This window comes from Eucalyptus grandis, chromosome 5, assembly GCF_016545825.1.
Source record: "Eucalyptus grandis isolate ANBG69807.140 chromosome 5, ASM1654582v1, whole genome shotgun sequence".
Lineage (NCBI taxonomy): Eukaryota > Viridiplantae > Streptophyta > Magnoliopsida > Myrtales > Myrtaceae > Eucalyptus > Eucalyptus grandis.
This window is the reverse complement of record NC_052616.1, coordinates 30,784,390-30,811,247: the sequence shown is the minus strand read 5'-3', so window position 1 is coordinate 30,811,247 and position 26,858 is coordinate 30,784,390. Positions and strand designations below refer to the sequence as shown.

Sequence of the window (26,858 nt, the reverse complement as noted above, 5' to 3'; positions counted from 1 at the left end):
CCGTAATTCCTGAAGTCAGTGATAATGAACAACCAGCAAAGCCGCAATAGACTATAGCCGTAGATAGACAGAGAAGGCAAATTAAACCACTGGTACGTTATGGTTATACAAATATTCCTTATGCATTAACTATAGGTGATGAGTTGGAGACAGATAAGCCTTCGTCTTACTTTGAGGCGATGACTAGTTCGGAGTCATCGCAGTGGCTAGGGGCTATGAGTGAAGAGATGGAATCACTCTATCGAAATCAGACATGGGAAATGGTCAAAGCACCCAAGAGCCAAAAGATTGTCGGAAGTAAATGGGTCTTCAAATGGAAAGAGGGCAATCCCGGTGTCGAGGCAATGAGGTATAAGGCGAGACTCGTGGCGAAGGGATATACATCGTGAGGGCATTGACTACAATGATGTGTTCTCTCCTGTGGTAAGACATATTTCTATTCGTGTTTTACTTACCTTAGTTGTTTCGCAGGATCTCGAGTTAAAGCAGCTAGATGTGAAAACTGCGTTTCTTCACGGTGAGTTGCATGAGCAGATTTACATGAGGCAACCAAAGGGATTTGCTATTCTGGGTAAGGAAGATCATGTTTGCTTGTTAAAGAAATCTTTGTATGGGCTGAAACAATCTCTTAGATAGTGGTATAAACTTTTTGATGCTTTCATGGCTAGTCAAGACTATTCAAAAAGTCAGATGGATAGCTGCGTTTACTATAGGAGATTGGAGAATGGTTCTTTGATTTATCTACTATTATATGTTGATGATATGCTGATAGCAGCTAAGGATATGTCTGATATTGATGTGTTGAAGAGGCATTTAAATGCTAAATTTGAGATTAAAGATTTAGGTGCTGCAAAGAAAATTTTGGATATAGAGATTTTGTGTGACAGGGCTGCAGAAGTTTTACGTCTATTGTTCGTAAAATTCTAAACGCAAGTGCACGTATCGAACAAGTAATATAATGATGAGATAAAGTATCGTCCCACGGAGATCGATGATTAATAAACTAATTAAATACTAAAATAGATTAATTCTAAAATTTATCTATCAGATCAAAATATAATTAAGAATAAATTAAAAATGAAACTTGAAGACTTTGAAGACTAAATGCAGTAAAATCAATCAGATAAATATGTTAGAGCATCCGATTTCACCATAATCACTAGATATGAATTTCATATTATTATGAGTACAAGAACGATATCAAACATGTGATAGCGGAATTTCCTAATCTATTTACTATCATATCTCTAGATATAGCAAACCTACTCAGCTTATTAATCCACTATATCTCTATGTGAATTAAAATAAACATGAGTGCATTAAAAATTATGAATATTCCCGGTTTACAATGAGTCTTTTGGATCACCTTATCACCGAAAGCTACACAAATAACGCGGTATATTTCTATCATCATTTAATTCATGGTTATATATTATAATGAGCAATTGTATATTATCACCTCTCAGTCTCAAACATGCACATCGGATCATTCAAGTAGTGGACAATCACTCAAAAGTATTAAACGTAATAATATATAACTCACATGAATGAAATCAATTGTAAAACATAAAAATGATGAAATTCACATCATCATGGTTAGGCTACATCGTAGCCCTAACAAAATGAAATTAGAATATAGTAAAAGAAAAAATATAAATATAAATTAAACCCAGCATCTTGAATCAAATGACAAGAATTCTGTCACCACTTTTGTCTTCTCTTCAAAATACTTGAAAAACTCTCAGAACAATGAAAAACGATCCAACCCCCCAAAAAACCCTAGCCGCTCTCTCTATCTCTATTTATAAGATATCCAAGATATCTATCTCCCAACACTTGTAGATAACATTAGGGAACAAAATCAAGAATTTCTTGATTTGATATCCATCTTTCACTGCTGCTTTTATTTGAATTCCTGATAGTTACCATTCTTTTCCTTATCCTCTTCATATCTCATTATTCTGCATAAACAAGGAAAATTCAAATAATCAGAAGGAAATCCAAATATTTTCTCACAGATAATGCATTAATTACTGCCTAAAATAGGTAAAATAACCATATTTTTATAGAGTTATCAAACCCCCAAATTTAACATTTTGCTAGTCCTCGAGCAAAAGTAAGACATAACACATACTCAACCTAACAACCTTCTCCATAACATCTTTCCATAATTGCTCAAATTCACAATTCAAAGAAAAACACAAATTTCATCCAAACATTGAAATTGATTTATAAGTTAAGACCAATTCTAACTATATGATCCAAGTGTGTGTGTGTGAGTCCTCATCTTTTTCGAATTATATGCAATCTAGAATAATTCACATTAACATGTAACCTCTAAAAAATTCTCAATAATTATGACCAAATCTCATAAGTTTGCTTTTCATTCCTTTCTCCACTAATGTAAGCTAATCATCCAACCAAAAATCAATAGGACTTTTCTCGGGTTATAATGTAAGGCTGGGCTAAATGTGAGATAATGGCAATTTTAAGCTCAAATCACCCATCAACACGTTGATTTCTAGGACCTAATTAAAGCCAATGTCACTGTCCAATTTCACCCCTTCAAGATAATTTTTCTGACACCATATATCACCATTCTTTTTTTTTTCTTTCGCCTTTTTTTTTTCTCTTTTTTTTTTGAATTGCTTTACGGTGGAGTTTCTCCCAAAGTCCTCCTAATATAACATGAAAATTTCCAACCCATTGAGTATCCAAAAGGCTCACTCAATTGAAAGTTGGATAAGGAACCATAAAAGCAATTTTTTTTTTTTACAATACACCTCAAACAACCACTGCAATCACTTTTTTTTTTCTTCTTTTTACTCCATCATTCCTCCCAAATTTTTATCAAGCTCAAATAATTTTTTTTTTTACCCCAAAAGAAAATCAACGTGTTCATAGGGCATGGGATAAGGATATAATTTGATCACGGCTAGGCTGAACATATATGGGTGCCAATAAAAAATTGGGTAATAATTAAGGCTCAACGGGGTGACTAGGGATAAATAAATAGGGTTGGCTTGAAAGGCTTAATCGATCCAAAAACTGCCTATATCATTTTCTTAGTTAGATTTAACTTAGGATTTCACCTCAAGAGAAAATCAAACAAATTCTAAGATTTTGGTGAAATCTAAGAAAATCATATATTTCACATGAATGTTTTATAGATTTACACATAATTCAAAAAGTAAGGACTTTTAGTGCTCAGTAAGTGGATCAACATAATTAGAATTAAGATTAACTCACACATCAATTGCAAGTTTAAATAAAATTTAAATTTTCCTAAGAATCATAAAAATTCACATCCAGGAAAGCAATAATGATAAAAAATTATCCAAAAATTTGTCTTCCCCCCAAACTTGAATGAAACAGTGTCCTCAATGCGAAAAATAGAATAGGAAGAAGAAAACTTCCCTGGTTGTAGGATAAGTCCATAGATGATCTTGATGATTAAACTCTTGAAATGTACTCGCTAAAAATTAACCTGGATAAAACAGAGAAAAGTTAATCTTTTTTTTTTTTTTTTTTGCAAAACATAAACTTAAAAATAAATAAAAACATAATTAAAATGCTTGGGTTGCCTCCCAAGAAGCGCTTGTTTTATAGTTTTCAGCCAAACTATCTCAGATGTTGCTATTCTGGAGGATGAAGTTCAATAGTGGTCTTCTGCTTGTTATAACCACCTTCAAAGTAGAGCTTTAAACGTTGACCGTTCACTTTGAATGTGCCATCAGTGTCATGCGCAACTTCAACTGTTCCATATGGGAATACATGTGTAACTGTAAAAGGACCAGACCATCTAGATCGCAACTTTCCTGGAAAAAAGTTTAAGACGAGAGTTATAAAGTAAAACTTTTTGACCAATTTTAAACTCTCTTATGAATATGTGCTTGTCATGCCATATTTTTGTATGCTCCTTATACAACTTAGAATTTTCATAGGCCTCATTGCGAAATTCCTCCAATTCATTCAGTTGCAATAATCTTTCTTCACATGCAGACTGCATATCAAAATTCAGAAATTTCAATGTCCAATATGCTTTATGCTCTAATTCCACTGGTAAGTGACAAGCTTTTCCAAACACTAGCCTAAAAGGAGACATCCCAATTGGAGTTTTGAACGCTGTCATATAGGCCCAAAGTGCATCATCTAGTTTTATTGACCAATTTTTCCTAGAGGCATTCACTATTTTTTCGAAAATTTTCTTGATTTCCCTATTTGAAATCTCTACTTGACCACTAGTCTGAGGATGATAAGGGGTTGCAACCTTATGTGTGACTCCATACTTACTTAAAAGTGCTTCAAATTACTTGTTGTAAAAATGTGTCCCCATATCACTTATGATTGCCTTAGGACTACCGAATCGGGTAAAAATATTTTTCTTCAAAAATTTCACCACAACTTTAACATTATTTGTTGGCAACTACAGCTTATACCCACTTAAACACATACTCCACAGCCACTAAAATATATAAATTTCCATAAGAAGGTGTAAAGGGTCTCATGAAATCAATACCCCAAACATCAAATAATTCACACACAATAAAGGCATCTCATTTTTTTCTTGAAATATTTCCAGTTCTTTGACACCTATCACATGAAGCTACATAGGAGTATGCATCTTAAAAATTGTAGGCCAATAAAATCCAGATTGTAAAATCTTAGCTGCAGTTTTTGTGGCACCAAAATGGCCACCTGCCTCTCCATCATGACAATGATGTAAAATGTTTGCATTCTCTTCATCTGGAACACATCTCCTTATGACCTGATCTGCACATACTTTAAACAAGAAATGTTCTTCCCAAAAATAATTTTTAACATTAGAAAAGAATTTTTTCTTCTGTTGATATGATAATTCAGGAGGAATAACATTACTTACCAAATAGTTTACAAAGTCAACATACCAAGGAATTGACTTGATGGAAAAAAAATTTCTCATCAGGGAACTCTTCCAAAATTGGTCTTACCTCTTCCTTTGAATTTGGAATTCTTGATAAGTGATCTGCAATTAGATTTTCAGTCCCCTTCTTATCTTTGATTTCCAAATCAAATTCTTGCAGCAATAGAATCCACCTGATCAACCTGGGTTTTGATTCTTTCTTTTCAAGTAGATACTTAAGAGCAGAGTGGTCAGAATAAACTATAACTTTTGAGCCAATTAAATAAGAACGAAATTTATCAAAAGCAAATACTACTGCCAAAAGTTCCCTTTCTGTTGTTGAATAATTCAATTGTGCACCTGACAAGGTTCGACTGGCATAGTATATGCTTCGAAAATTTTTATTCTTCCTTTGTCCCAAAACAGCTCATACTGCAGAATCGCTAGCATCACACATCAGCTCAAAAGGTAAATCCCAATTTGGTGTTGCCATAATTGGTGCTGATATTAACTTCTCCTTTAAAGTGTTAAAAGCCTGCATGCATTCAACAGAAAAATTAAAAGGAGCATCTTTTTTTAAAAGATTAGAAAGAGGTTTAGCAATTTTTGAAAAATCTTTTATAAATCGCCCGTAAAATCCTACATGCCCCAAAATCCTCCTCGACAAGTTTCACAGATGTTGGCGGAGGTAATTTTGCAATGACCTCCACTTTGGCTCGATCGACTTCTATTCCGTTTTGAGAAATTTTATGCCCGAGCACTATTCCTTCCTGCACCATAAAGTGAAACTTCTCCCAATTCAAAATAAGGTTAGTCTCCTCACATCTTTGTAAGACCAAAGCCATATTATTTAAACAATAATCAAATGATAGGCCAAAAACAGAAAAATCATCCATGAAAATCTCAATATATTTTTCAACCATATCAGAGAAAATAGCCATCATGCATCTTTGAAAAGTAGCCGGTGCATTACAAAGACCAAATGGCATTCTTCTATAAGCAAAAGTACCATAGGGACAAGTAAAAGTAGTTTTCTCTTTATCTTCTAGTGCAATAGGAATCTGATTATACCCTGAATATCCATCCAGAAAGCAATAAAATTCATGCCCTGCAAGTCTTTCTAACATCTGATCAATAAATGGTAAAGGAAAGTGATCTTTTCTAGTGGCATCATTCAATTTTCTGTAATCCATACACACACGCCACCCAAGAATCGTTCTAGTTGAAATCAATTCATTGTTGTCGTTTTCCGAACAAAGTCATACCACCTTTCTTTGGCACAACTTGTACAGGACTTACCCAAGAACTATCAGAGATAGAATAGATGATACCTGCATCAAGTAGTTTAATTACCTCAGCTTTCACTACTTCTTGCATCTTCGGGTTCAAACGCCTCTGAGGTTGGATAGTGGGTTTATATTGCCCCTCCATCAAAATTTTGTGCATGCAAATTGAAGGACTAATTCCCTTGATATTAGCTATTTTCCATCCAATTGCACCTTTATGCTCTCTTAATACTCTGAGCAATTTCTCCTCCATCAAATCTGTCAAAGAAGAAGATATAATTACCGATAAAGAAAAAACTCCATCTCAATAAGCATATTTTAAATGAGAAGGTAAGGGTTTGAGTTCAAGAATTGGAGGCTCTTCAATTGATGGTTTAGGCTTTGTAATGTGTTGTCCTAACTCCTCAAATTTAATTGCCTTTTGCCTTGAATATGGTGGAATTGCCTTCATGAAATTTGCATACTCCTTTATCTCCTCATTCTGAATATCTTTGTCCCTTAGTTGAATCAGACATGCTTCAAGTGGATCTTCAAAAATATTTTCCTGAAAAACCTTATTCACCAACTTGTCAACTGTCTCAACTCTAAAACAAGAATTATCATCAGATGGATATTTCATTGCTTTAAAAACATTAAATGAAACAATATCATCTTGAACTCTAAGGATCAACTTCCCTTGTTGTACATCAATAAGAGCTCTTCCTGTTGCTAGAAAAAGTCGACCTAAGATAAGTGGTACCTCAAAATCTTCCTCCATGCCAAGAACTATAAAATCTGCAAGAAATATAAATTTGTCAAATTTTACCAAAACATCTTCCACAATACCTCTCGGATATTTAATTGATCGATCAGCCAATTGAAGTGACACCGTGGTTGCTTTTACCTCGCCCAATCCTAATTTCTTGAAAACTGAATAAGGCATCAAATTAATACTTGCACCTAAATCATATAATGCTTTTTCAAAGTAAGAATCCCAATAGTGCAAGGAATAGTAAAACTCACTGGATCTTTTAATTTCGGAGGCAATTTGTTTTGTAGGATGGCTGAACACTCCTCGTTTAACTTCACAATTTCATAATCCTCCAGTTTCCTTTTGTTTGCCAAAATCTCCTTCAAAATTTTTGCATAACTAGGCATTTGCGCTAAAGTATTTGCAAAAGGAATGTTAATGTGCAATTTTTTAAATACATCAAGAAATTTAGAAATTGCTTATCTATTTTGTGCTGCTGGAGTCGTTGAGGGAATGGAATTGGCGGCACATATGGCTTGGGATTATTTGGAAAAAGTTTACTCTTGCTTGTCTCCTTTGATTGTTTATTGACTACCTCTTCCTTGTTTCTGAAAATCTCTTCTTCTCCCACTTGTTTACCACTTCTCAGGGTAATAGCCTTTATGTTTTCAATTGGATTTTTCTCTGTATTACTTGGCAAAGAACCATGTTGCCTTCCTGACATCATGCTTGCTAACTGACCCACTTGCATCTCCAAATTTCTGATTGAAGCCTTTTGGTTTTGAAATCTCACATCCGTGCTTTTGATGAAGTCATGAGTTGTGTTAGCAAGTTTGGTGACTATGTCTTCCAAATTTGACTTTGTCTCTTCTGATTGTTTGAATCCTTGTGGTCTCGTCACATTCTGATTGTTCCATGAAAAATTTGGATGATTGCGCCATCCCGGATTGTATGCGTTGGAGTAGGGATTATTCTGCGACCTGTTAAAATTCCCAACGAAGTTAGAATTTTCATGAGATTGTTTGAAAATATTACTTACCTGACACTCTGTGCTAACATGTCCTCCACCACAAAAATCACATGTCAAATTGTGAATTTTCATAGCTGAAACATTCATATTATCAAGCTTTTTGTTGAGTGTTTCAAATTATGCAACAATTGCAGCAAAAGCATCTACTTCATGAATTCCACTAACTTTTCGCATTGGTAATCTCTCAGTAGGCCATTGATAACTATTGGACGCCATCTCCTCTAATAGATTATAGGCTTCTTCTTGTGTTTTATTATTTAAAGTCCCCTGCAGCTGCATCAATCATAGAACGAAGATTTGCACTAGAGTCATTATAAAAAGTTTGTACCTGCATCCATACGGGTAGTCCGTGATGTGGGCATCCGATTTAGATGAGATAAAGTATCGTCCCACGGAGATCGATGATTAATAAACTAATTAAATACTAAAATAGATTAATTCTAAAATTTATCTAACAAATCAAAATATAATTAAAAACGAAACTTGAAGACTTTGAAGACTAAATGCAGTAAAATCAATCAGATAAATATGTTAGAGCATCCGATTTCACCATAATCACTAGATATGAATTTCATATTATTATGAGTACAAGAACGATATCAAACATGTGATAGCGGAATTTCCTAATCTATTTACTATCCTATCTCTAGGTATAGCAAACCTACTCAGCTTATTAATCCACTATATCTCTATGTGAATTAAAATAAACATGAGTGCATTAAAAATTATGAATATTCCCGGTTTACAATTAGTCTTTTGGATCACCTTATCACCGAAAGCTACACAAATAACGCGGTATATTTCTATCCACGTTTAATTCATGGTTATATATTATAATGAACAATTGCATATTATCACCTCTCGCCTCAAACATGCACATCGATCATTCAAGTGGTGGCCAATCACTCAAAAGCATTAAACGCAATAATATATAACTCTCATGAATGAAATCAATTATAAAACATAAAAATGATGAAATTCACATCATCATGGTTAGGCTATATCGTAGCCCTAACAAAAGAAAATTAGAATATAGTAAAAGAAAAAATATAAATATAAATCAGACCCAACATCTTGAATCAAATGACAAGAATTCTGTTACCACTTTTGTCTTTTCTTCAAAATACTTGAAAAACTCTCAGAACAATGGAAAACGATCTAACCCCCCAAAAAAACCCTAGCTGCTCTCTCTGTCTCTATTTATAGGATATATCCAAGATATCTATCTCCCAATGCTTGTAGATAATATTATGGAACAAAATCAAGAATTTCTTGATTTGATATCCATCTTTCACTGCTGCTTTTATTTGAATTCCTGATAGTTACCATTCTTTTCCTTATCCTCTTCATATCTCATTATTCTGCATAACAAGGAAAATTCAAATAATTAGAAGGAAATCCAAATATTTTCTCACAGATAATGCATTAATTACTGCTTAAAATAGGTAAAATAACCCTATTTTTATAGGGTTATCATCTATCTCAGAAGAAATATATTGAGAAGATAGTGGTACGTTTTAACATGCAGTCGGCAAAATTTGTAAGTACACTTTTAGTGAAGCACTTTAAACTTTCAGATAAATTATCACCGCAGACTGAGGAGGAGGAGGAACATATGTCCCATGTTCCATATTCTAGTGCCGTGGGTAGTATTATGTATGCTATGGTGTACACTAGACCTGATATTTCACAAGCTGTGAGCGTGGTTAATTGCTATATGAAGCGTCCTGATAAAGCTCATTGGGAAGCTGTGAAGTGAATCCTCAAATATTTGAATGGGACAACAAACGTGGGTAAGTGTACCGGAGGAACAACAATGGCAATGAGATAACTGGTTTTGTGGATTCGGATCATACCGGTGACTTGGATAATTGCAAATCTTTAGTAGGGTACTTATTTATGCTAGTGGGTGGTGCAGTTAGTTGGAAAGCGTCCTTATAGGATCACATTGCATTGTCTTCGACTGAGATAGAGTACATGGCACTCTCTCACGAGCGAACGAAGCACATCAATATCAGGTACCACTTCATCCGAGATGTTTTAGCTAAAGGTATTGTTATTGTCAAAAAAATTGCTACAACGGATAACTCGGCAGACATGATGACTAAGTCTGTTCCTTTGGCAAAGCTTAAGCTCTGCTTGAGCTCTATTGGCGTTTGTGGAGAGTGAGCACCCATTGGGGCATTGGGAGAGCAACATGAATAATGAGCACTATAATTTGGCTTCAAACATCGAGCCAAGATGGAGAGAATTGTTAAATTATGTCTACATCGGCCAAGATGGAGAATTGTTAAATTATGTCTCGAGTTTGAGTGTTTGCAAAACGCGGTTCGCTTGGATGAGGAGTTCGTGGGATAGATTTAAAAAGGAGGAAATAAAAAAAAAAAAAAAGGATGGGCACATGTATATAAATTCTTTCTTCGGAATTCTTGTTGGAAGTTGTTATCCACAGTGGGGCCCAAACATACAATATTCCACGATTTCCTTTTAGCCGATGAAGCCTTCTCTACGAAGGAGTTCCCTGCACGTGAAAGAGAAAGAAGTGGGCCCAAGGCAAACTTTGACCTGGGCACACGTATAAAAGGGTTTTATTTTCTTTGAAGTGAAGCTGCGCGAAGCAAAACAGTAGTCAAGATAAGAACAGGAAAACCTAAGGAAAGATTTTTGATCACCTTGTTTGGGAAGCTATGGAGCATGTGGGTGGGAATGAGAAATTAGGGAAAATTTGCAGATCTATAATTTGCAGAGTGAAAGGCCAGAAAGTTGGTGTTTCCGAAAAATGAATAAATTAAAAAAATTCTTGACTTTAATATTTATGTAAATATTTTGATTGTTAACAAAAAAAATTGTTCAGGGTAGATTTTATTGATAATGAAAATAAATTGTTATTTAACTTATTTGTCTAAGCAATAAGAACAATCAAAATAATTTCGAAGCCTCCTCTTTTTCCACCTGGTGTAGTTTACTAATTTCCACCCATCCTAAAATAACGGTAAACGAAAATTATTTCCCGTGTCTCCTCTTATTCCACCTCGTTTATCTCTACACTTATATTTTCTCCTCTCTCTAAAGCTTTGTAACAAAAAAAGAAAAATATTGTAAATTCTCTCTAACGCTTTCAAATTGAAATTTAATAATAAAAAATTTGATACTTATCAGGTTTTTTTTCCTAATTCGACTAAAATCTTCGAGAAATTTATCTTTGTACCATATTTAATGTTTTTTATTTATTTATAATTTTCTCTGCTTTCCAAGTATAAAATAAAGAAAATCCGGATTGGTAATTTCCATTTTTGCACCCCGCGTGACGCGAACGCGGTTTGGCTTCCTTATATAAGAAGAAGGCCCAGTCGGCAAACTTCCCATCCGAGATTTCGCTGCTTCTTCTTCTTCTTCTTCTTCTTTTTCTTCTTTTTCTTCTTTTTCCTCCTTCTCGATCGATCATCGATCGCCGCCGATCTTCGTACTTTCCGATTCGAGTGGCCGACCCTCGGTCCGTCGCTTCGCCGTTTTCGCTAAGGTTCGCTTCGCCGTTTTCGCTAAGGTTCGCATCGCTTCTCTTTCCGACGCTCTCCCTCCGTATCAGTTTCTAGCGAAGTAGCGACGAGGAAGAAGTTCCCCCCCGGTTAGGGTTTTCCGTTCTTCTTTCGACGATGACGATGACGATCTACCGCTCGCCGCCGGAGGGTTTTCCAGGAAGTGGTTGCCCGCCGCTGACGACGGCGAGGGCCGTCGGGCTTGCGGCGTTTGGTAGTCGTTCGCGGCGATTGTTAGGGTTTCTTATTCCCGAAGGAATCGGGGGTTTTGTTCCGCCTTGAAGGAGGATCGGGAAATTAGGTTTGATTACTGGAATTTATGTTGAAAAGGCTCGGACGATGCGACGTGGTTGTCGACATCTACTGTCTCTACTTCGTTTTCTAGAATTTTATTCGCTTCTGCTTCTGCTTCTGGGTGAATTTGATTTGGTTGGAACCGAAACGAAAGAGATGGGAATCATGATGGATGGATGGATGGAGATGTTTATCCATTCTCTTATAGGTCGAACATTGTTCGTATTGTTGGTGATAAGAGGAATTTAAATACTTGGGATTGCTGACTACAGCGGACCTTGGCTTTTCTGCAAAAGGGATCTTCTTGCCAAGAACGAGTTCTGATGCTTTGAGTTAACTTTGGATAGGTCGTTCAGTTCGGCGATTGATAGCATGGCTATTAAGACAGCAAGGAGTACTGTGGGTTGGCCACACGATTCAGCTGCTCACTATAAAGCGCCAACAAGCCGCAGAAGAGTTTGCACTTACTGGTTAGCAGGGAAATGCAACCGGAATCCCTGTAGGTTTTCGCACGATGCATCTCTTCCGCGCAATGTTTACCATCGAGCTGCAAAGCAGTCCAGTCATATGGCTGAGGATTGCCCTGGGAGGAAGCGCCCTGAATGTAGTCCAGTGAATTCGGCAATTTCAACTTCTGGAGGGAGGAGAAACCCTCCAAAGCCCCTAGAAAAACTATGCCATCACTGGATATTTGGCAACTGCGTGAAAGGAGATGCATGTCCTTTTTTGCATTCATGGTTTCATGGTGTTGATTTTGCTATGTTGGCAAAGCTTGAGGGCCATAAAAAGGTACCGTTTAGAGATAAATTTTTGCCTTCTGTGTTCTCCAGACTATAGCTCGAGAAAATTTAGTTGCATTGCCTGTCTGGCATAAAAATAGGTCTGGACTCAACTGATGCGTTTTATGACAGGGTGTTTCTGGGATAGCACTTCCTTCTGGATCTACTAAGCTCTACTCTGGAAGCAAAGACGGAACGGCTAGAATCTGGGACTGTCACACTGGTCAATGTGATCAGGTGATCAACCTTGGAGGAGAAGTTGGGTGTTTTACTTGTGAAGGTCCTTGGGTGTTTGTTGGCCTGCCTAATACTGTTAAGGTGAGCGGTTGGCTGGGTCTACTTTGTCCTTAGTTATTTTTTTCTTTTTATGGGGGAATTCTTGAATTGGTGAACTGCTGAACTCTAATTCATTGCTTTCTCTTGTATTTCTTGTAGGCATATAATATCCAGAATGGTGCTAGCTACAATATCAGTGGACCAGTTGGACAGGTTCATGCTCTGGAAGTTGCTAATGACATGCTTTTTGCTGGAGCCCAGGTAAATCATTATCTGAAATAATTTAATCGATTTAGGTGATTTATCTGCGGTAATATTGTCTAGTCCGTTTCTTTGGAATCTCGTTCCTCTGTGAATTAGCAACATAAGTGATATAAAAGTTGATGCTGAGTGTGAGGGTGGATTTTTGGTATAGACCTGAAATTCTTGTCTTCTTCTTTATGTGGGGCCCACCTGAGTCGGCATTCATCTGATCACCGACTGCCTCATTTGTTGATGCTTGTGATGAATTGCATTGGCTTTCGATGATTATGCTGAACAAACTTTCCTTCTAGGATGGCACTATCTTGGTGTGGAAAGGAGGTAGTGAGGCCGATCCTTTTGAGATGGCTGCGCCTCTCAGGGGTCACACGCAGGGCGTGGTATCATTAATTGTCGGGCGCAACTGGTTGTATTCTGGTTCCATTGACCAGACCATAAGGGTAAGCTGGCCTATCTTAGATGTCTCACCCCCTGATTTAATCTAGTTGTGTGTCCTGGGAAGGCGTGACTTGGCTGTTGGAGTTTATGTTTTCTTTTGCAGCACCTCTATGGTTGCTACATCCTCTCTGTATCTTTCTGCCGTGCTCTGCTGTAATATCGTCCTGACCCCTCATGTCTTTCTTGTTTTCTTCTCCGCAGGTGTGGGACTTGCACACTCTGGAGTGTGTTCAGGAACTTGTTGGACACACTGACATGGTGATGTCACTTCTTTGCTGGGACCAGTACCTGATATCCTGTTCATTGGATAAGACAATTAAGGTCTGGGGGGTTGCCACTGAAGGAGGCAGCTTGGAAGTTGTCTATACACATCATGAGGACCATGTATGTTGCTTGCTAATTTTCTTTTTTTTTTCGGGGGCACTCGTGTGGATTAGGGTATTTTGTGGTTGATGATGGTACTTTAGGAAAAAGTGTAGATTATAGAGGGTGAAATTGTGTTTTCTTTTATTGTCCTCATACGTGCGAAGTGCATGGACCTGTTTTACAATCTAAGATCACAAAGATGCGCCTTATTGCTTTTTGGTTTTATTCCTGCAGTTAAAATTAACTATGTGAATAATGTAGACTGAAGCTTTGTAACATAGCCATACTGTCAAGTACCTTCCGTGTGCTTGCTCTGTGCGGGGAAGACATGAATTTTCATCTTACACCTGTTGGTGTTTTGTCAGTTTCTTACTGTGCTAGTCTCATGGAAGTGATGTAGATCTGTTGATGTTGCAAGTTTCATTTTGTCTTGCACAGGGTATTCTTGCACTGTCAAGGACAATTGATGCACATGGTAAGCCGGTACTTCTCTGTGCATGCCTTGACAACACCGTTCGGTTGTACGAGCTCCCATCGTAAGTCCAAATAATTTCTCTAATTGGTTTGACATCCTGTCTCTCAGTGAGACTGTTCTCGTCTTCTGCTTGGCTGACTTGGTGCATCGTACACCAGGTTCACTGGAAGGGGCAAGATATTCTCAAGACGAGAAGTTAGGACTCTTCAAACGGCTCCCGGAGGCCTATTCTTCACGGGAGACGCTGCGGGGACATTGACCGTTTGGAACTGGTTGGATTCTCCAAAGAGCCAAACAGAGCAGCTTCCTCAATCGATGGAGTCATGCTAAGTAGAAGACAGTCAAGCTATTGACATCGAAGTTCAAATTTCGCAAGGAAGACAACGTCATCTATGCCACGATGCGACTGGGATTGTGATTTAGAGCAAGAAACGGGACGGCTGTAACTACTAAGTGTCTGCCCCGCAATAGTAGTTTTTGGGCTGTCTTCTTTGTATAGACATTGATTTTTTTGACAGCAACGGCTGGACTTGTATATGATTCCTCATTAGTAATTGAAATGCCCTTTGCTTGTCGAATGGAAACCCTTTTTCCCTTTATGATAGAGTTTACTGTGAAATTCTGATAATCGTTTTCTCTGTACGTTTGTTTAAGTCTTATTACTGAAAAAGCGAAATTAAATAGAAGTGCTGAAAATAAATGATGAATAAACTTCACTTCAAAATTGTTGCATATGCTTCTCGCTCTGTCGCGCAGGCTGACTTCTGCGAGGATAAAAATTGTTCGATGGGAAAGTGATAAATGAACTTCATAAGCTTGTGAAACTCCATGTACCTTTGAACATGGAATGAAAACTCATATGTTTACACACTACAATTCAAGTATATAGATCTTATAAATAAAAACTAATACAAGGGACTTCATTAAAGCTTAGGAAACTAATAAGAAGCTCCCTCTTCAATTGTGAGAGTGTATTAGCTCAAAGGGGTGAGAGTGTATTAGCTCAGCAAAGGGGTTTCAAAGGAATGTAGAAATGTGAAAATTTGTAGAATCTACATTAGGAAAATTACTAGTTAACATATATTGAATCGGGGTGTCAACGGTTCGGTTCGGTTCGGTTTTTCGGTTTTCAACTTTTGGTTTTCGGTTTTCTCTCTGTATCTCTCTTTCTGTATATCTCTCTTTGTATCTCTCTCTCTGTCCTAGGATCAAACCATTCGAAGAAGGGAAGAGAAGACTCAAACCCAGATGACGACTCGAGCTGGAGACGTCTCCCTCCCTCACCCCACACGAGCTCGAGGCAGAATCATGGTTGAACCAGACAGCAGAATTCACTACTCCACAAGCCCTAGACGAACGGCACCCGAACCCAATCAATCGACGATTCACCGCACGAATCGCATGATAAACCCGAGGAACTGCATCAAACACCAAATCAACACTAGCATGCGGTTCGGCTAACAGGACCGCAACCTACGTGGGCACGACTCACCCGAATTCATTAGCAATTTGGGACTGCCCCACGAAGTCGCGCACAATCGAGGGCAGGTTCACGAGGTCGATCAGGTTGGCCAGCTTCTTTGGGTTGTCGGCCACGGCCTTCTTCATCTCCGCAACAACATTTTCCCCTTCCCTGCGACGGCGTTCCTTTAGAGCGAGCCTGTTTGGCCGATGGTGGGGAGGAGGGCGTCGAGGGGAGCAAGACATGCTCAGGCACATCCCTCAATCGGTCGCCGTCCGTGCCGCCGTCGCCGTCCTCGCCGCCGTCGCAGTCACAGTCGCCATCGCACTGAGAGGAGACGGGAGAGAATTAGAAATAGGGTTTGCCCTTGCCGGTTTGGTTAATGGTTCTATTTTATCGGTTCTTCGATTCGGTTCGGTTCGGTTTTTATCGGTTAACCGAACCGATAAAAAAGATTTCGGTTTTTAATGAGAACCAAACCGAAAACCGAACCGAACCGAAAAAACCGAATTTTCGGTTCGGTTCGGTTCGGTTTTCGGTTCGGTTTCTGACACCCCTACAAATAATACTATTACATACGTGATAGTACATGTAAAGGTACATTATCAATATTAGGGGTGTCAGAAACCGAACCGAACCATTGACACCCCTAATTATTTGGGGTTATAGCCCATTGAGGACAGAACAAATCAGACAAAAAATTTATAAACTGGACACAAGCAGCTTGAAAGTTTAAATTAAAAAATTTGCTAAAGCGTATGTATTAGGAAAAAAAAAATTAGAAAACAAGATCTTAATTATAGCATCTTCTTCACGAATTTTTAATTTTTTTTCAGTTTAGAGTATGTTGATTTCCTTATTTTAGCGTCGTATTGTTTAAAGGTCTAATTCTCAACGTGAGAAAGTTGGTTTCACAAAAAATCAATAATTTCAAGAAAAAATTTCCCTAACTTTAATCTTTACGTTGTTTAGAATTTTGAGTTAACTGGAAATATTTAATTATCAAACAAAATGCTTGGCATAGGTTTTATTGATAGTGAAAATAATTTTCATAAACTTATATTTCTAAGCGATGAGAACAATCGAAATTAGGAATGCATTTTATGAATTGTTGATTTTCCGCAATTCCTATTATTTTACAAAAAAGAACATTAATCGTAATTATCTTTCAAGGAAGTTTCCTATGTTGATTTCAATTTTCTTTAATAGAAGGATTTATTATTTATTCATTTTCCTTAACGATCTAAATGTCAAAAAATAAAACAATCGGACCGTTTATACTTTCAAACTATCCTTAAATACTCTAAAATCTATCGGTATCACTACTCTACAACAAAAAGAGTTAAAAGATGATTAATTTAATTCATCCATGTTTATATTGATTTTGGTATCTTATTGAGAGGTTTGCTTAAGGTTGGATGTTTCTCATCATCATGCAATTTCGCTTTTTCTTAATTTCGAATCGTCACGTTTGGACATTTTCATTATTAACATGCTTTAATAGAGCGCCCGTCTTAAGAGATGTAACATTATAATAAGCATGATAAAAACTTTGTTATGTATTAGCACGATATATACAAGAAATGTATAAGTAAAAGTAATTTTCACCATTTTACTAATAACAATAACAAAAATAATTTCGTAGTACGAGGATCTGGAAAAATAATTTCGCACGCCTCCTCTTTTTTCCACCCGGTTTCCTACATATGTATTTTACTAATTTGCATCCATTTTAAAATAACGATAAACGAAAATAATTTCCCTCATCTCCTCTTATTCCACCACGTTTTTCTCCATGCCTATATTTTCTCCACCCTCTTAAGGCTTTTCCACAAAATATATATATATATATATATATATATATATATATATTGTAAATTCTCTCTAACACTTTCAAATTGAAACTTAATAAAAAATTTCTGATATTTATCGACAAAACAATTTTACTAATCAACATTTAGTAACCCTAGGAAAACAGTTGGATAGGATAGAATCCACCATACAGAATCCCACTCAGCTTATTTCACCTCAAGTTGACATACTCAAAAAACCCATTTTTAAAGCCTTCGAATTTCCAAAAATCTTAGCCCGAGTTTGCCAAAGCTATAGAACAAAAAAAAAACTCTTAGGAAAATCAAAGTTAGAACCCGATCCTATATTAGACACTCCTAAATTCCTTAATCTTATCATTAAAGACACCTGCACCAACCCACTATTAGTACCCCGACCAAACACTCGGCAATTCCGATAATGAGTCCGTCAATGAAATTGAGACTCAATTGGAGACAACCTCAAGCTTTATTATAGTAGAGCTACCCACCGGTTGTGCCCAAGAAGAATCATCGCAAAAAATACATAATAAATACTCCCGACGCCATCTATGAATGGAACATTGATGGTGTTGCGGAAACCAATATTATGAACATTCTTAAGAGGGAATTTTTTTTCCAATTCAACTAAAATCTTGGAGAAATTTATCTTTGTACCATATTTAATGTAAATTTTTTTTTTATTATTTATAATTTTCTCTGCTTTCCAAGTATAAAATAAAGAAAATCCGCAATGGTAATTTCCAATTTTTGCACCCCGTGACCGCTTTGGCTTCCTTATATAAGAAGAAGGGCAGGAGGCAAAATTCCCATCCAATAAATCGATTTCGCTTCTACTTTTTGTTCTTCTTCTCGATCGATCGATCGCCGCCGATCTTCGTGCCTCCCCGATCTCCCCCACCAGTGGCTTTATCCCTCGGACGAGAGTCCGAGCGGGATGTGGAAGGTGCCATATACTCCATGAGCAATTCGGCTACGGTCATGGTTGTCGTGAGATCTCCCATGTTGAATGCTCGGTCCATGCTTGAGACCACTCATGAACTGGTGGTACGCTTCGATCTCATTCATCAAAGGGATTTGGAGCAGCAACTTCAAAAAACGTTTGATGAAGTCACGCACACCACTTTTTTGCTCGAGACGCTTCCTCATTGATCCCCATGGTACCGCTCCATGTACCATAGGAAATTATCCACATCGCGAGCCCTTGAATTCCTTCAGCTTGGGTGTATCCACTTGGTGGACCTTACACGATGATCACCCCGTTCACGCTTCTTCCCGTAGGATCCCTAGCAACTCGTGTCGGAGCTCTCCCACGCTGGTCTTGAGCTCTTGCACCTCAACAACGAGCTCCTCCCTTCCAACGTCTACTTCATCCACGGTCTGGGTTAGGTTATCGACCGATCCTTGGACATTGGTGACGAACAAGTCTAGCTTCATCATCCACTGTGCAAGATCCCCCATTGGATCTCTTGAACTTGAACCACCAAAATTCTTCTTGCCCTTGGCAGCACCCTTCTCGGTGTTCTGCCCACAATCAACGCAGTCACCAGATCGTGGATCAACCATTGTGCTTACGCTTAGAATAAACTTTGGTATGTCACAGACCGATTGATCCCGGGCCAATCAATCCCCCGTAGGCTAAGCCATGCGGCCTTAGGACTTTAGCCCTCACTCAACTCATAAGGATCGTAGAGAGAGAAAAAGCTCAGGATTGTATTTACTTGTGAATGAATGAGATGATTACAATGAGGGGGAGAAGACCCCTATATATATACAAATATAAGGCAAACCGTATCCGTAAATCTCTCATCAATCTAACGGTGGAGATTGCATTTCCCTAACTACCAGCTACCCACACTTATTACATACGAATACATTTACCGTATCACCCGTCCTCAGGAGTATTCTAGAAGACTCGAAAAAATCATAAATGTCAGGGATACAAGCCGATGGTTGCTTGATCCACAAATGTGTCACGGCCTTATAACCCTCTTGGATTGGCATTCTTTCGAGCTACAACACATGTTTCAAGTTAGTCAAAAATATTAAACTTCTTTTTCTGATAAATTATTGTTATCGAAATTTTTGAAAATATCTTGCCTCTTTAATTTTTTTTTCTTTTCAAGTTTAAAATAATGAGAGAGAAAAGTTGAAAGAGATAAATATGGGAGAATATATTTGAGATGCTTACTTTTTAACCAATTTGTACTTTCAAATTCAAATTCAATCAAAGAAAAAAGTCAGGAGATAACAAGTCAATAAACTAAAGTTTATTGGTTGAGCATGAGACATGTGACAGAACCATGCCCTATGCTCTTGCCACGTGATGATCATAGAAGTAAAGCGAAATGCCATCAACCTATTTTTTTCAAAGAGATAAGTATTAGAGAATATATTTGGAATACTTTTGTTTTACATTTGTTTTGTTCTTTGAAATTCAACTCAATAAGAAGATAAAAATATTGAAAATAATAATTTATAAAACAATGTTTATCGGGTACTTTCCTGGCTTTAATTTGCCAGAGATCTTATACCCCACGGGATATGTCAAAGTACAAACACCGAATTAAAACACACAATTCATACTCTTTTAAAATGTATTTCTTCGCTCTCTCTCTCTTTCTCTCTCTCACTAAATCTCGGGGGAGAGGTAAAGTACCTTTTGCATGTTCCAAAAGCAAAATTCCAAGACTTGCACATAAACATCTTTCCTATGGAGTTCAACATTGACAGAAGAAAAATGAGCTTTTTTTTTTTAATTGTCCTCAAAAGTCCTGCGGTCACATTATGCTTTCTCTAATTCTCTCGTCTTGATAGGAAGCAATATCATTCAATCTTAAAAGTGAATCGTGGTTTGACAACTCATTAAAATTTACACACCTCTTTCGTGCAAGTTAAGTGGAGCTTCTTATTCTATACTAGATCTTCAAGGCATGGATCGCATCATCCTCATGCGAGCTTTGAAACTACTAGAACACAAGGGGAAGCTGGTGATGCATGAAATGGTTTTGCAAAATTGTTTGTGGAACGACGCTTGGTGACCATAGTTTGCAGTGCCTTTAATGAATTATTTGTAAATTGAGTTATAAATAGACACTATTGTATTGGATTGGAAGACCAATCAAAGCAAATGCTGGCTTTGATAATATTAAAAGGATTTTTGATAGATGAGTGTGTCTAAACAAGCCGAATCACAAAATGACAAGTTCTACATGTAAACCTACATAGAAAACTAATTTAAACTACTTCATGAAATCAATGATCTCCTAGTATGATTAGTAACTTTTAATCTCATCCAAAAGTCATTTCGACTTTCAAATTTTACTTCCCAAATTTTATAGGAATGCAAATATAATTTAGACAATCGGACCGATGGACAATGTCACAGTATCCCATCCAAAGGAAGTCAAGATAAGAATAGGAAAACCTACGAAAAGATTTTTGATCACCTTGTTTGGGAAGCCATGAAGCATGTGGGTGGGGAATGAGAAATCAGGGAAAATTTCACTGAGAGCCCCACTCATTCATTTTGTTCTTCCACCAAATGATGGAGAAAACCCACGGAATGGGAGTTGAGCAAACTTGGTTTGACAATCATTATGAAAATGGATGCCACGCATGGCTTGAAGATCTATAATTTGCAGAGCGAAAGGCCAGAAAGTTGGTTTTTCCGAAAAATGAATTACTTAAAGAAATTCATGACTTTAATATTTATGTAAATATTTTGATTGTTAACAAAAAAATTGTTCAGGATAGATTTGATTGATGATGAAAATAATTTGTTATTTAACTTATTGTTCTAAGCAATGAGAACAATCAAAATTAGAAAGCATTTTCTGAATTGTTGATTCCGATTATTTTACAAAAATTGAAAATTATTAATTATTTTTTATATTTTTTTTTTCCTGAAAGATGTTATTTTTTTATTTTAATAAAACGATATATTGTTTACTCATTATCCCTTACCTCCTTTTTTTCCACCAAATTTACTCCATTTATATTTCATTCACCACGATACTTACAAGAAATACACAAGTAAAAGCACTTTCCACTCTATTTAAATTAAACGAAAATAATTTCCATCACCACCTCTTTTTCACCTCATTTTTCTCCGGGCTTATATTTTCTCCGCCCTCTATTGTAAAATCTCTCTAACACCTTCGAATTGAAATTTAATAAAGATATTCTTATATTTATTGGGTTTTTTTCCCTAAATCGACTAAAATCTAATAGAAATTTATCTTTACACCATATTTTTTTTTATTATTATTTTCTCACTTTTCCAAGTAGAAAATCAAGAAACGACCCAAAAAAAAAAAAAGTATAAAATCAAGAAAACCACCCCGCGTGACGTGAACGCGCTTTGGCATCCTTATATAACAAGAAGGCCAGCAGGCAAACTTGAACAACAAAAAGCTCTCATCGATTTCTTCTTCTTCTTCTTCTTCTTCTTCTTCTTCTTCTTCTCGATCGCCGCCGATCTTCGTGCTTCCGATTCGAGGGCCCGATCGTTGGTTCGTTGCTTTCGCCGTTTTCGCTAAGGTTCGCTTCGCTTCTCTTTCCGACGCGCTCTCTCCGTATCAGTTTCTAGTGAAGTAGCGACGAGGAAGAAGTTCCCCCCGGTTAGGGTTTTCCGTTCTTCTTTCGACGATGACGATGACGATGACGATCTCCCGCTCGCCGCCGGAGGGTTTTCCAGGAAGTGGTTGCCCGCCGCTGACGACGGCGAGGGCCGTCGGGCTTGCGGCGTTTGGTAGTCGTTCGCGGCGATTGTTAGGGTTTCTTAATCCCGAAGGAATCGGGGTTTTGTTCCGCCTTGAAGGAGGATCGGGAAATTAGGTTTGATTATTGGAATTTATGTTGAAAAGGCTCGGACGATGCGACGTGGTTGTCGACATCTACTGTCTCTACTTCCTTTTCTAGAATTTTATTCGCTTCTGCTTCTGCTTCTGGGTGAATTTGATTTGGTTGGAACCGAAACGAAAGAGATGGGAATCATGATGGATGGATGGAGATGTTTATCCATTCTCTTATAGGTCGAACATTGTTCGTATTGTTGGTGATAAGAGGAATTTGAATGCTTGGGATTGCTGACTACAGCGGACCTTGGCTTTTCTGCAAAGGGATCTTCTTGCCAAGAACGAGTTCTGATGCTTTGAGTTAACTTTGGATAGGTCGTTCGGTTTGGCGATTGATAGCATGGCTATTAAGACAGCAAGGAGTACTGTGGGTTGGCAACAAAATTCAGCTGCTCACTATAAAGCACCAACAAGCCGCAGAAGAGTTTGCACTTTCTGGTTAGCAGGGAAATGCAACCGGAATCCTTGTAGGTTTTCACACGATGCATCTCTTCCGGGCAATGTTTACCATCGAGCTGCAAAGCAGTCGAGTCATATGGCTGAGGATTTGCCCTGGGAGGAAGGGCCCTGAATCTAGTCCAGTGAATTCAGCAAGTTCGACTTATGGAGAGAGAAGTGAATCGTCGACAAACAAAAACCCTCTGAAAGCCCCAAGAAAAACTATGCAATTTCTGGATAACAGGCAACTGCGTGAAGGGCGATGCATGTCCTTTCTTGCATTCGTGGTTTCACGGTGTTGATTTTGCTATGTTGGCAAAGCTCGAGGGCCATAAAAAGGTACCATTTAGAGATTAGTTTTTGCCTTCTGTGTTCTCCAGACTATAGCTGGAGAAAATTTAGTTGCAACTCTAATTTGTTTCCGTCCTTTTTCTAATTAAGATGTCGAAATATCATTTGCCTGTCTGGCATAAAAATGGGTCTGGACTCACCTGATGCTTTTTATGACAGGGTGTTTCTGGGATAGCACTTCCTTCCGGATCTACTAAGCTCTACTCTGGAAGCAAAGACGGAACGGCTAGAATCTGGGACTGTCACACTGGTCAATGTGATCAGGTGATCAACCTTGGAGGAGAAGTTGGGTGTTTTACTTGTGAAGGTCCTTGGGTGTTTGTTGGCCTGCCCAATACTGTTAAGGTGAGCGGTTGGCTGGGTCTACTTTGTCCTTCGTTATTTTTTCCTTTTTATGGGGGAATTCTTGAATTGGTGAACTGCCGAACTCTAATTCATTGCTTTCGCTTGTATTTCTTGTAGGCATATAATATCCAGAATGGTGCTAGCTACAATATCAGTGGACCAGTTGGACAGGTTCATGCTCTGGAAGTTGCTAATGACATGCTTTTTGCTGGAGCCCAGGTAATTTATTATTAGAAAGAATTTAATCAATTTAGGTGATTCATCTGTCGTAATATTGTCTAGTCCGTTTCTTTGGAATCTCGTTCCTCTGTGAATTAGCAACATAAGTGATATAAAAGTTGATGCTGAGTGTGAGGGTGGATTTTTTGGTTCGGACCTGAAATTCTTGTCTTCTTCTTCTTTATGTGGGGCCCACCTGAGTCAGCATTCATCTGATCACTGACTTCCTCATTTGTTGATCCTTGTGATGAATTGCATTGGCTTTCGATGATTATGCTGAACAAACTTTCCTTCTAGGATGGCACTATCTTGGTGTGGAAAGGAGGTAGCGAGGCTGATCCTTTTCAGATGGCTGCGCCTCTCAGGGGCCACATGAAGGGCGTGGTATCATTAACTGTTGGGCGCGACCGGTTGTATTCTGGTTCCATTGACCGGACCATAAGGGTAAGCTGGCTTATCTTAGATGTCACGCCCCCTCATTTAATTTAGTTGTGTGTACTAGGAAGGCATGACTTGGCCATTGGAGTTTATGTTTTCTTTTGCATCACCTCTATTGGTTGCTACATCCTTTCTGTATCTTTCTGCTGTGCTGCGCTGTAATATCGTCCTGACCCCTCACCTCTTTCTTGTTTTCTTCTCTGCAGGTGTGGGACTTGCACACTCTGGAGTGTGTTCAGGAACTTGTTGGACACACTGATGTGGTGATGTCACTTCTTTGCTGGGACCAGTACCTGATATCCTGTTCATTGGATAAGAAAATTAAGGTCTGGGGGGTTGCCACTGAAGGAGGCAGCTTGGAAGTTGGCTATACACATCATGAGGACCATGTATGTTGCTTGCTAATTTTCATTTTATTTGGGGGGCACTCGTGTGGATTAGGGTATAGGGTGAAATTGTGTTTTCTTTTATTGTCTTCATACGTGCGAAGTCCATGGGCCTGTTTTACAATCTAAGATCGCAAAGACACGCCTTATTTCTTTTCAGTTTTATTTCTGCAGCTAAAATTAACTATATGAATAATGTGGACTGAAGCTTTGTAATATAGCCATACTGTCAAGTACCTTCCATGTGCTTGCTCTATGTGGGGAAGACCTGGATTTTCATCTTACACCTGTTGGTGTTTTTCAGTTTCTCACTGTGCTCCTAGTCTCAAGGAAGTGATGTAGTATCATTTGTTGATGTTGCAAGTATCATTGTGTCCTGCACAGGGAATTCTTGCACTGTCAGGGACGATTGATGCACGTGGTAAGCCGGTCCTTCTCTGTGCATGCCTTGACAACACTGTTCGGTTGTACGAGCTCCCATCGTAAGTCCAAATAATTTCTCTAATTGGTTTGACATCCTGTCTCTCAGTGGGACTGTTCTGTTCTTCTGCTTGGCTGACTTTGTGCATCCTACGCCAGGTTCACCGAAAGGGGCAAGATATTCTCAAGACGAGAAGTTAGGACTCTTCAAACGGCTGCCGGAGGCCTATTCTTCACTGGAGATGCTGCGGGGACATTGACCGTTTGGAACTGGTTGGATTCTCCAAAGAGCCAAAAAGAGCAGCTTCCTCAACCGATGGAGTCATGCTAAGTAGAAGACAGAATCAAGCTATTGACATTGGAGTTCAAATTTCGCAAGGAAGACAATGTCATCTATGCTACGATGCAACTGGGATTGTGATTTAGAGCAAGAAACGGGACGGCTGTACCTACTTACTGTCTGGCCCGCAATACCAGTTTTGGGCTGTCTTTTTTGTATAGACATTGATTTTTTTGACAGCAACGGCTGGACTTGTATATGATTCCTGATTAGCAATTGAAATGTCTCTTGCTTGTCGAATGGAAACCTTGTTTTTCCTTCAAAATTGTTGCATATGCTTCTCACTCTGATGAAAAGAAATTCACATCGCGCAGGCTGACTTCCGTATGGATTAAAATTGTTCGATACGAAACTGATAAATGAACTTCATAAGCTTGTGACACCCCACGTACCCTTGAACGTGGAATGAAAACTCATATGTTTTTTTTTTTTTTTTGGTCGGTTGAATGAAAACTCATACGTTACACACTACAATTCAATTGAATAAATATTTTAAATTAAAACTGATACACGTTGAGAAAAAAAAAAAAAACTGATACACGGGATTTCATTAAAGCTTAAGAAACTAATAAGAAGCTCCCTCTTCAAAGGCATCAATCCATTAGACAATTATGAGAGTGTATTAGCTCAGCAAAGCGATTTAAGAGGAATGCAAAAATGTGAAAATTTGTGGAATTTACAATGGGAAAATTACTAGTTAACGTATATTGATAATGTACCTTTACATGTATTATCACATATGTATTAGTATCATTTGGGGTTAAAGCCCATTGAGGATAGAACAAATCAGACAAAAAATGTATAAATTGGACACGAGCTGCTTGAAACTTTAAATTAAAATTTTTACTTATACGTATGTATAAGGAAAAAAAAGAAGAAAACAAGATCTTAATTATAGCTTCTTCTTCATGATTTTTTTTTTTCAGTTTAGAGTATGTAGATTTCCTCATTTTAGCGTTATATTGTTTAAAGGTCATTCTCATTCAATCCTTCAAATTGCTAAATTAAAACTCGAGATCATTCCTTTCAGTCAAGTAAACATGAAATTTTTGATAGCCCACAAATTTGTATATTATCAATGTAATATTTTTACCTTGACTTATTTATTTCATCAATTAAGCATTTTGGTGAATAAATTAATCTTTTATTTGGAAATAGTAGAAGTATAATTAATCCGTCATAAAACAGTCTCAGAAAGAAAATTCTTGAAATCATTAAAATGAATGCCAATGCGATCTCAAAATGAATATGAATGCATAAAAAAAAAAAAAATTTGTTTTTGCAAACTAGCCCTTGAAAGATGTAGATAAATGACAATAACTAAAATTGAAGGCTTTCTCTCTCTTTTTGGTGTCAAATTTGAGCTTGATGGTTTTGAATGATTTCGTTGAACATTTGACTAATCTTACTTCCTACAA

General features: G+C 37.6%; 1 protein-coding gene across 4 annotated transcripts; it reads left to right on the top strand.

The window, feature by feature from the left end:
* Positions 1 to 11,304: 11,304 nt before the first annotated feature.
* On the top strand, positions 11,305 to 25,705 carry LOC120286212 (zinc finger CCCH domain-containing protein 17-like). 4 transcript variants are annotated; one of them, XM_039312479.1, is made up of 7 exons: positions 11,305 to 12,547; positions 23,452 to 23,637; positions 23,755 to 23,856; positions 24,154 to 24,300; positions 24,501 to 24,683; positions 25,065 to 25,162; positions 25,260 to 25,705. In XM_039312479.1, exons 1-7 carry the CDS (start codon positions 12,131 to 12,133, stop codon positions 25,429 to 25,431), a joined length of 1,305 nt encoding a protein of 434 aa, XP_039168413.1. In that variant the 5' UTR covers positions 11,305 to 12,130; the 3' UTR covers positions 25,432 to 25,705. The 4 variants fall into 4 exon arrangements, with proteins under 4 accessions (XP_039168413.1, XP_039168414.1, XP_039168412.1 ...); XM_039312480.1 differs by lacking the exons at positions 23,452 to 23,637; positions 23,755 to 23,856; positions 24,154 to 24,300; positions 24,501 to 24,683; positions 25,065 to 25,162 and adding exons at positions 12,670 to 12,855; positions 12,973 to 13,074; positions 13,368 to 13,514; positions 13,714 to 13,896; positions 14,317 to 14,414; XM_039312478.1 differs by lacking the exons at positions 23,452 to 23,637; positions 23,755 to 23,856; positions 24,154 to 24,300; ... (1 more) ...; positions 25,065 to 25,162; positions 25,260 to 25,705 and adding exons at positions 12,670 to 12,855; positions 12,973 to 13,074; positions 13,368 to 13,514; ... (1 more) ...; positions 14,317 to 14,414; positions 14,512 to 14,952.
* The last annotated feature ends 1,153 nt before the right edge of the window (positions 25,706 to 26,858 follow it).

Bases quoted from the DNA above. Each gene is read 5' to 3' on its own strand.
- LOC120286212 (XM_039312479.1), top strand. From the start codon at position 12,131: ATGGCTATTAAGACAGCAAGGAGTACTGTGGGTTGGCCACACGATTCA. The intron at 24,301-24,500 runs GTAAGCTGGCTT...TCTTCTCTGCAG, and splicing joins CCATTGACCGGACCATAAGG to GTGTGGGACTTGCACACTCT. The intron at 25,163-25,259 runs GTAAGTCCAAAT...ATCCTACGCCAG, and splicing joins CGGTTGTACGAGCTCCCATC to GTTCACCGAAAGGGGCAAGA.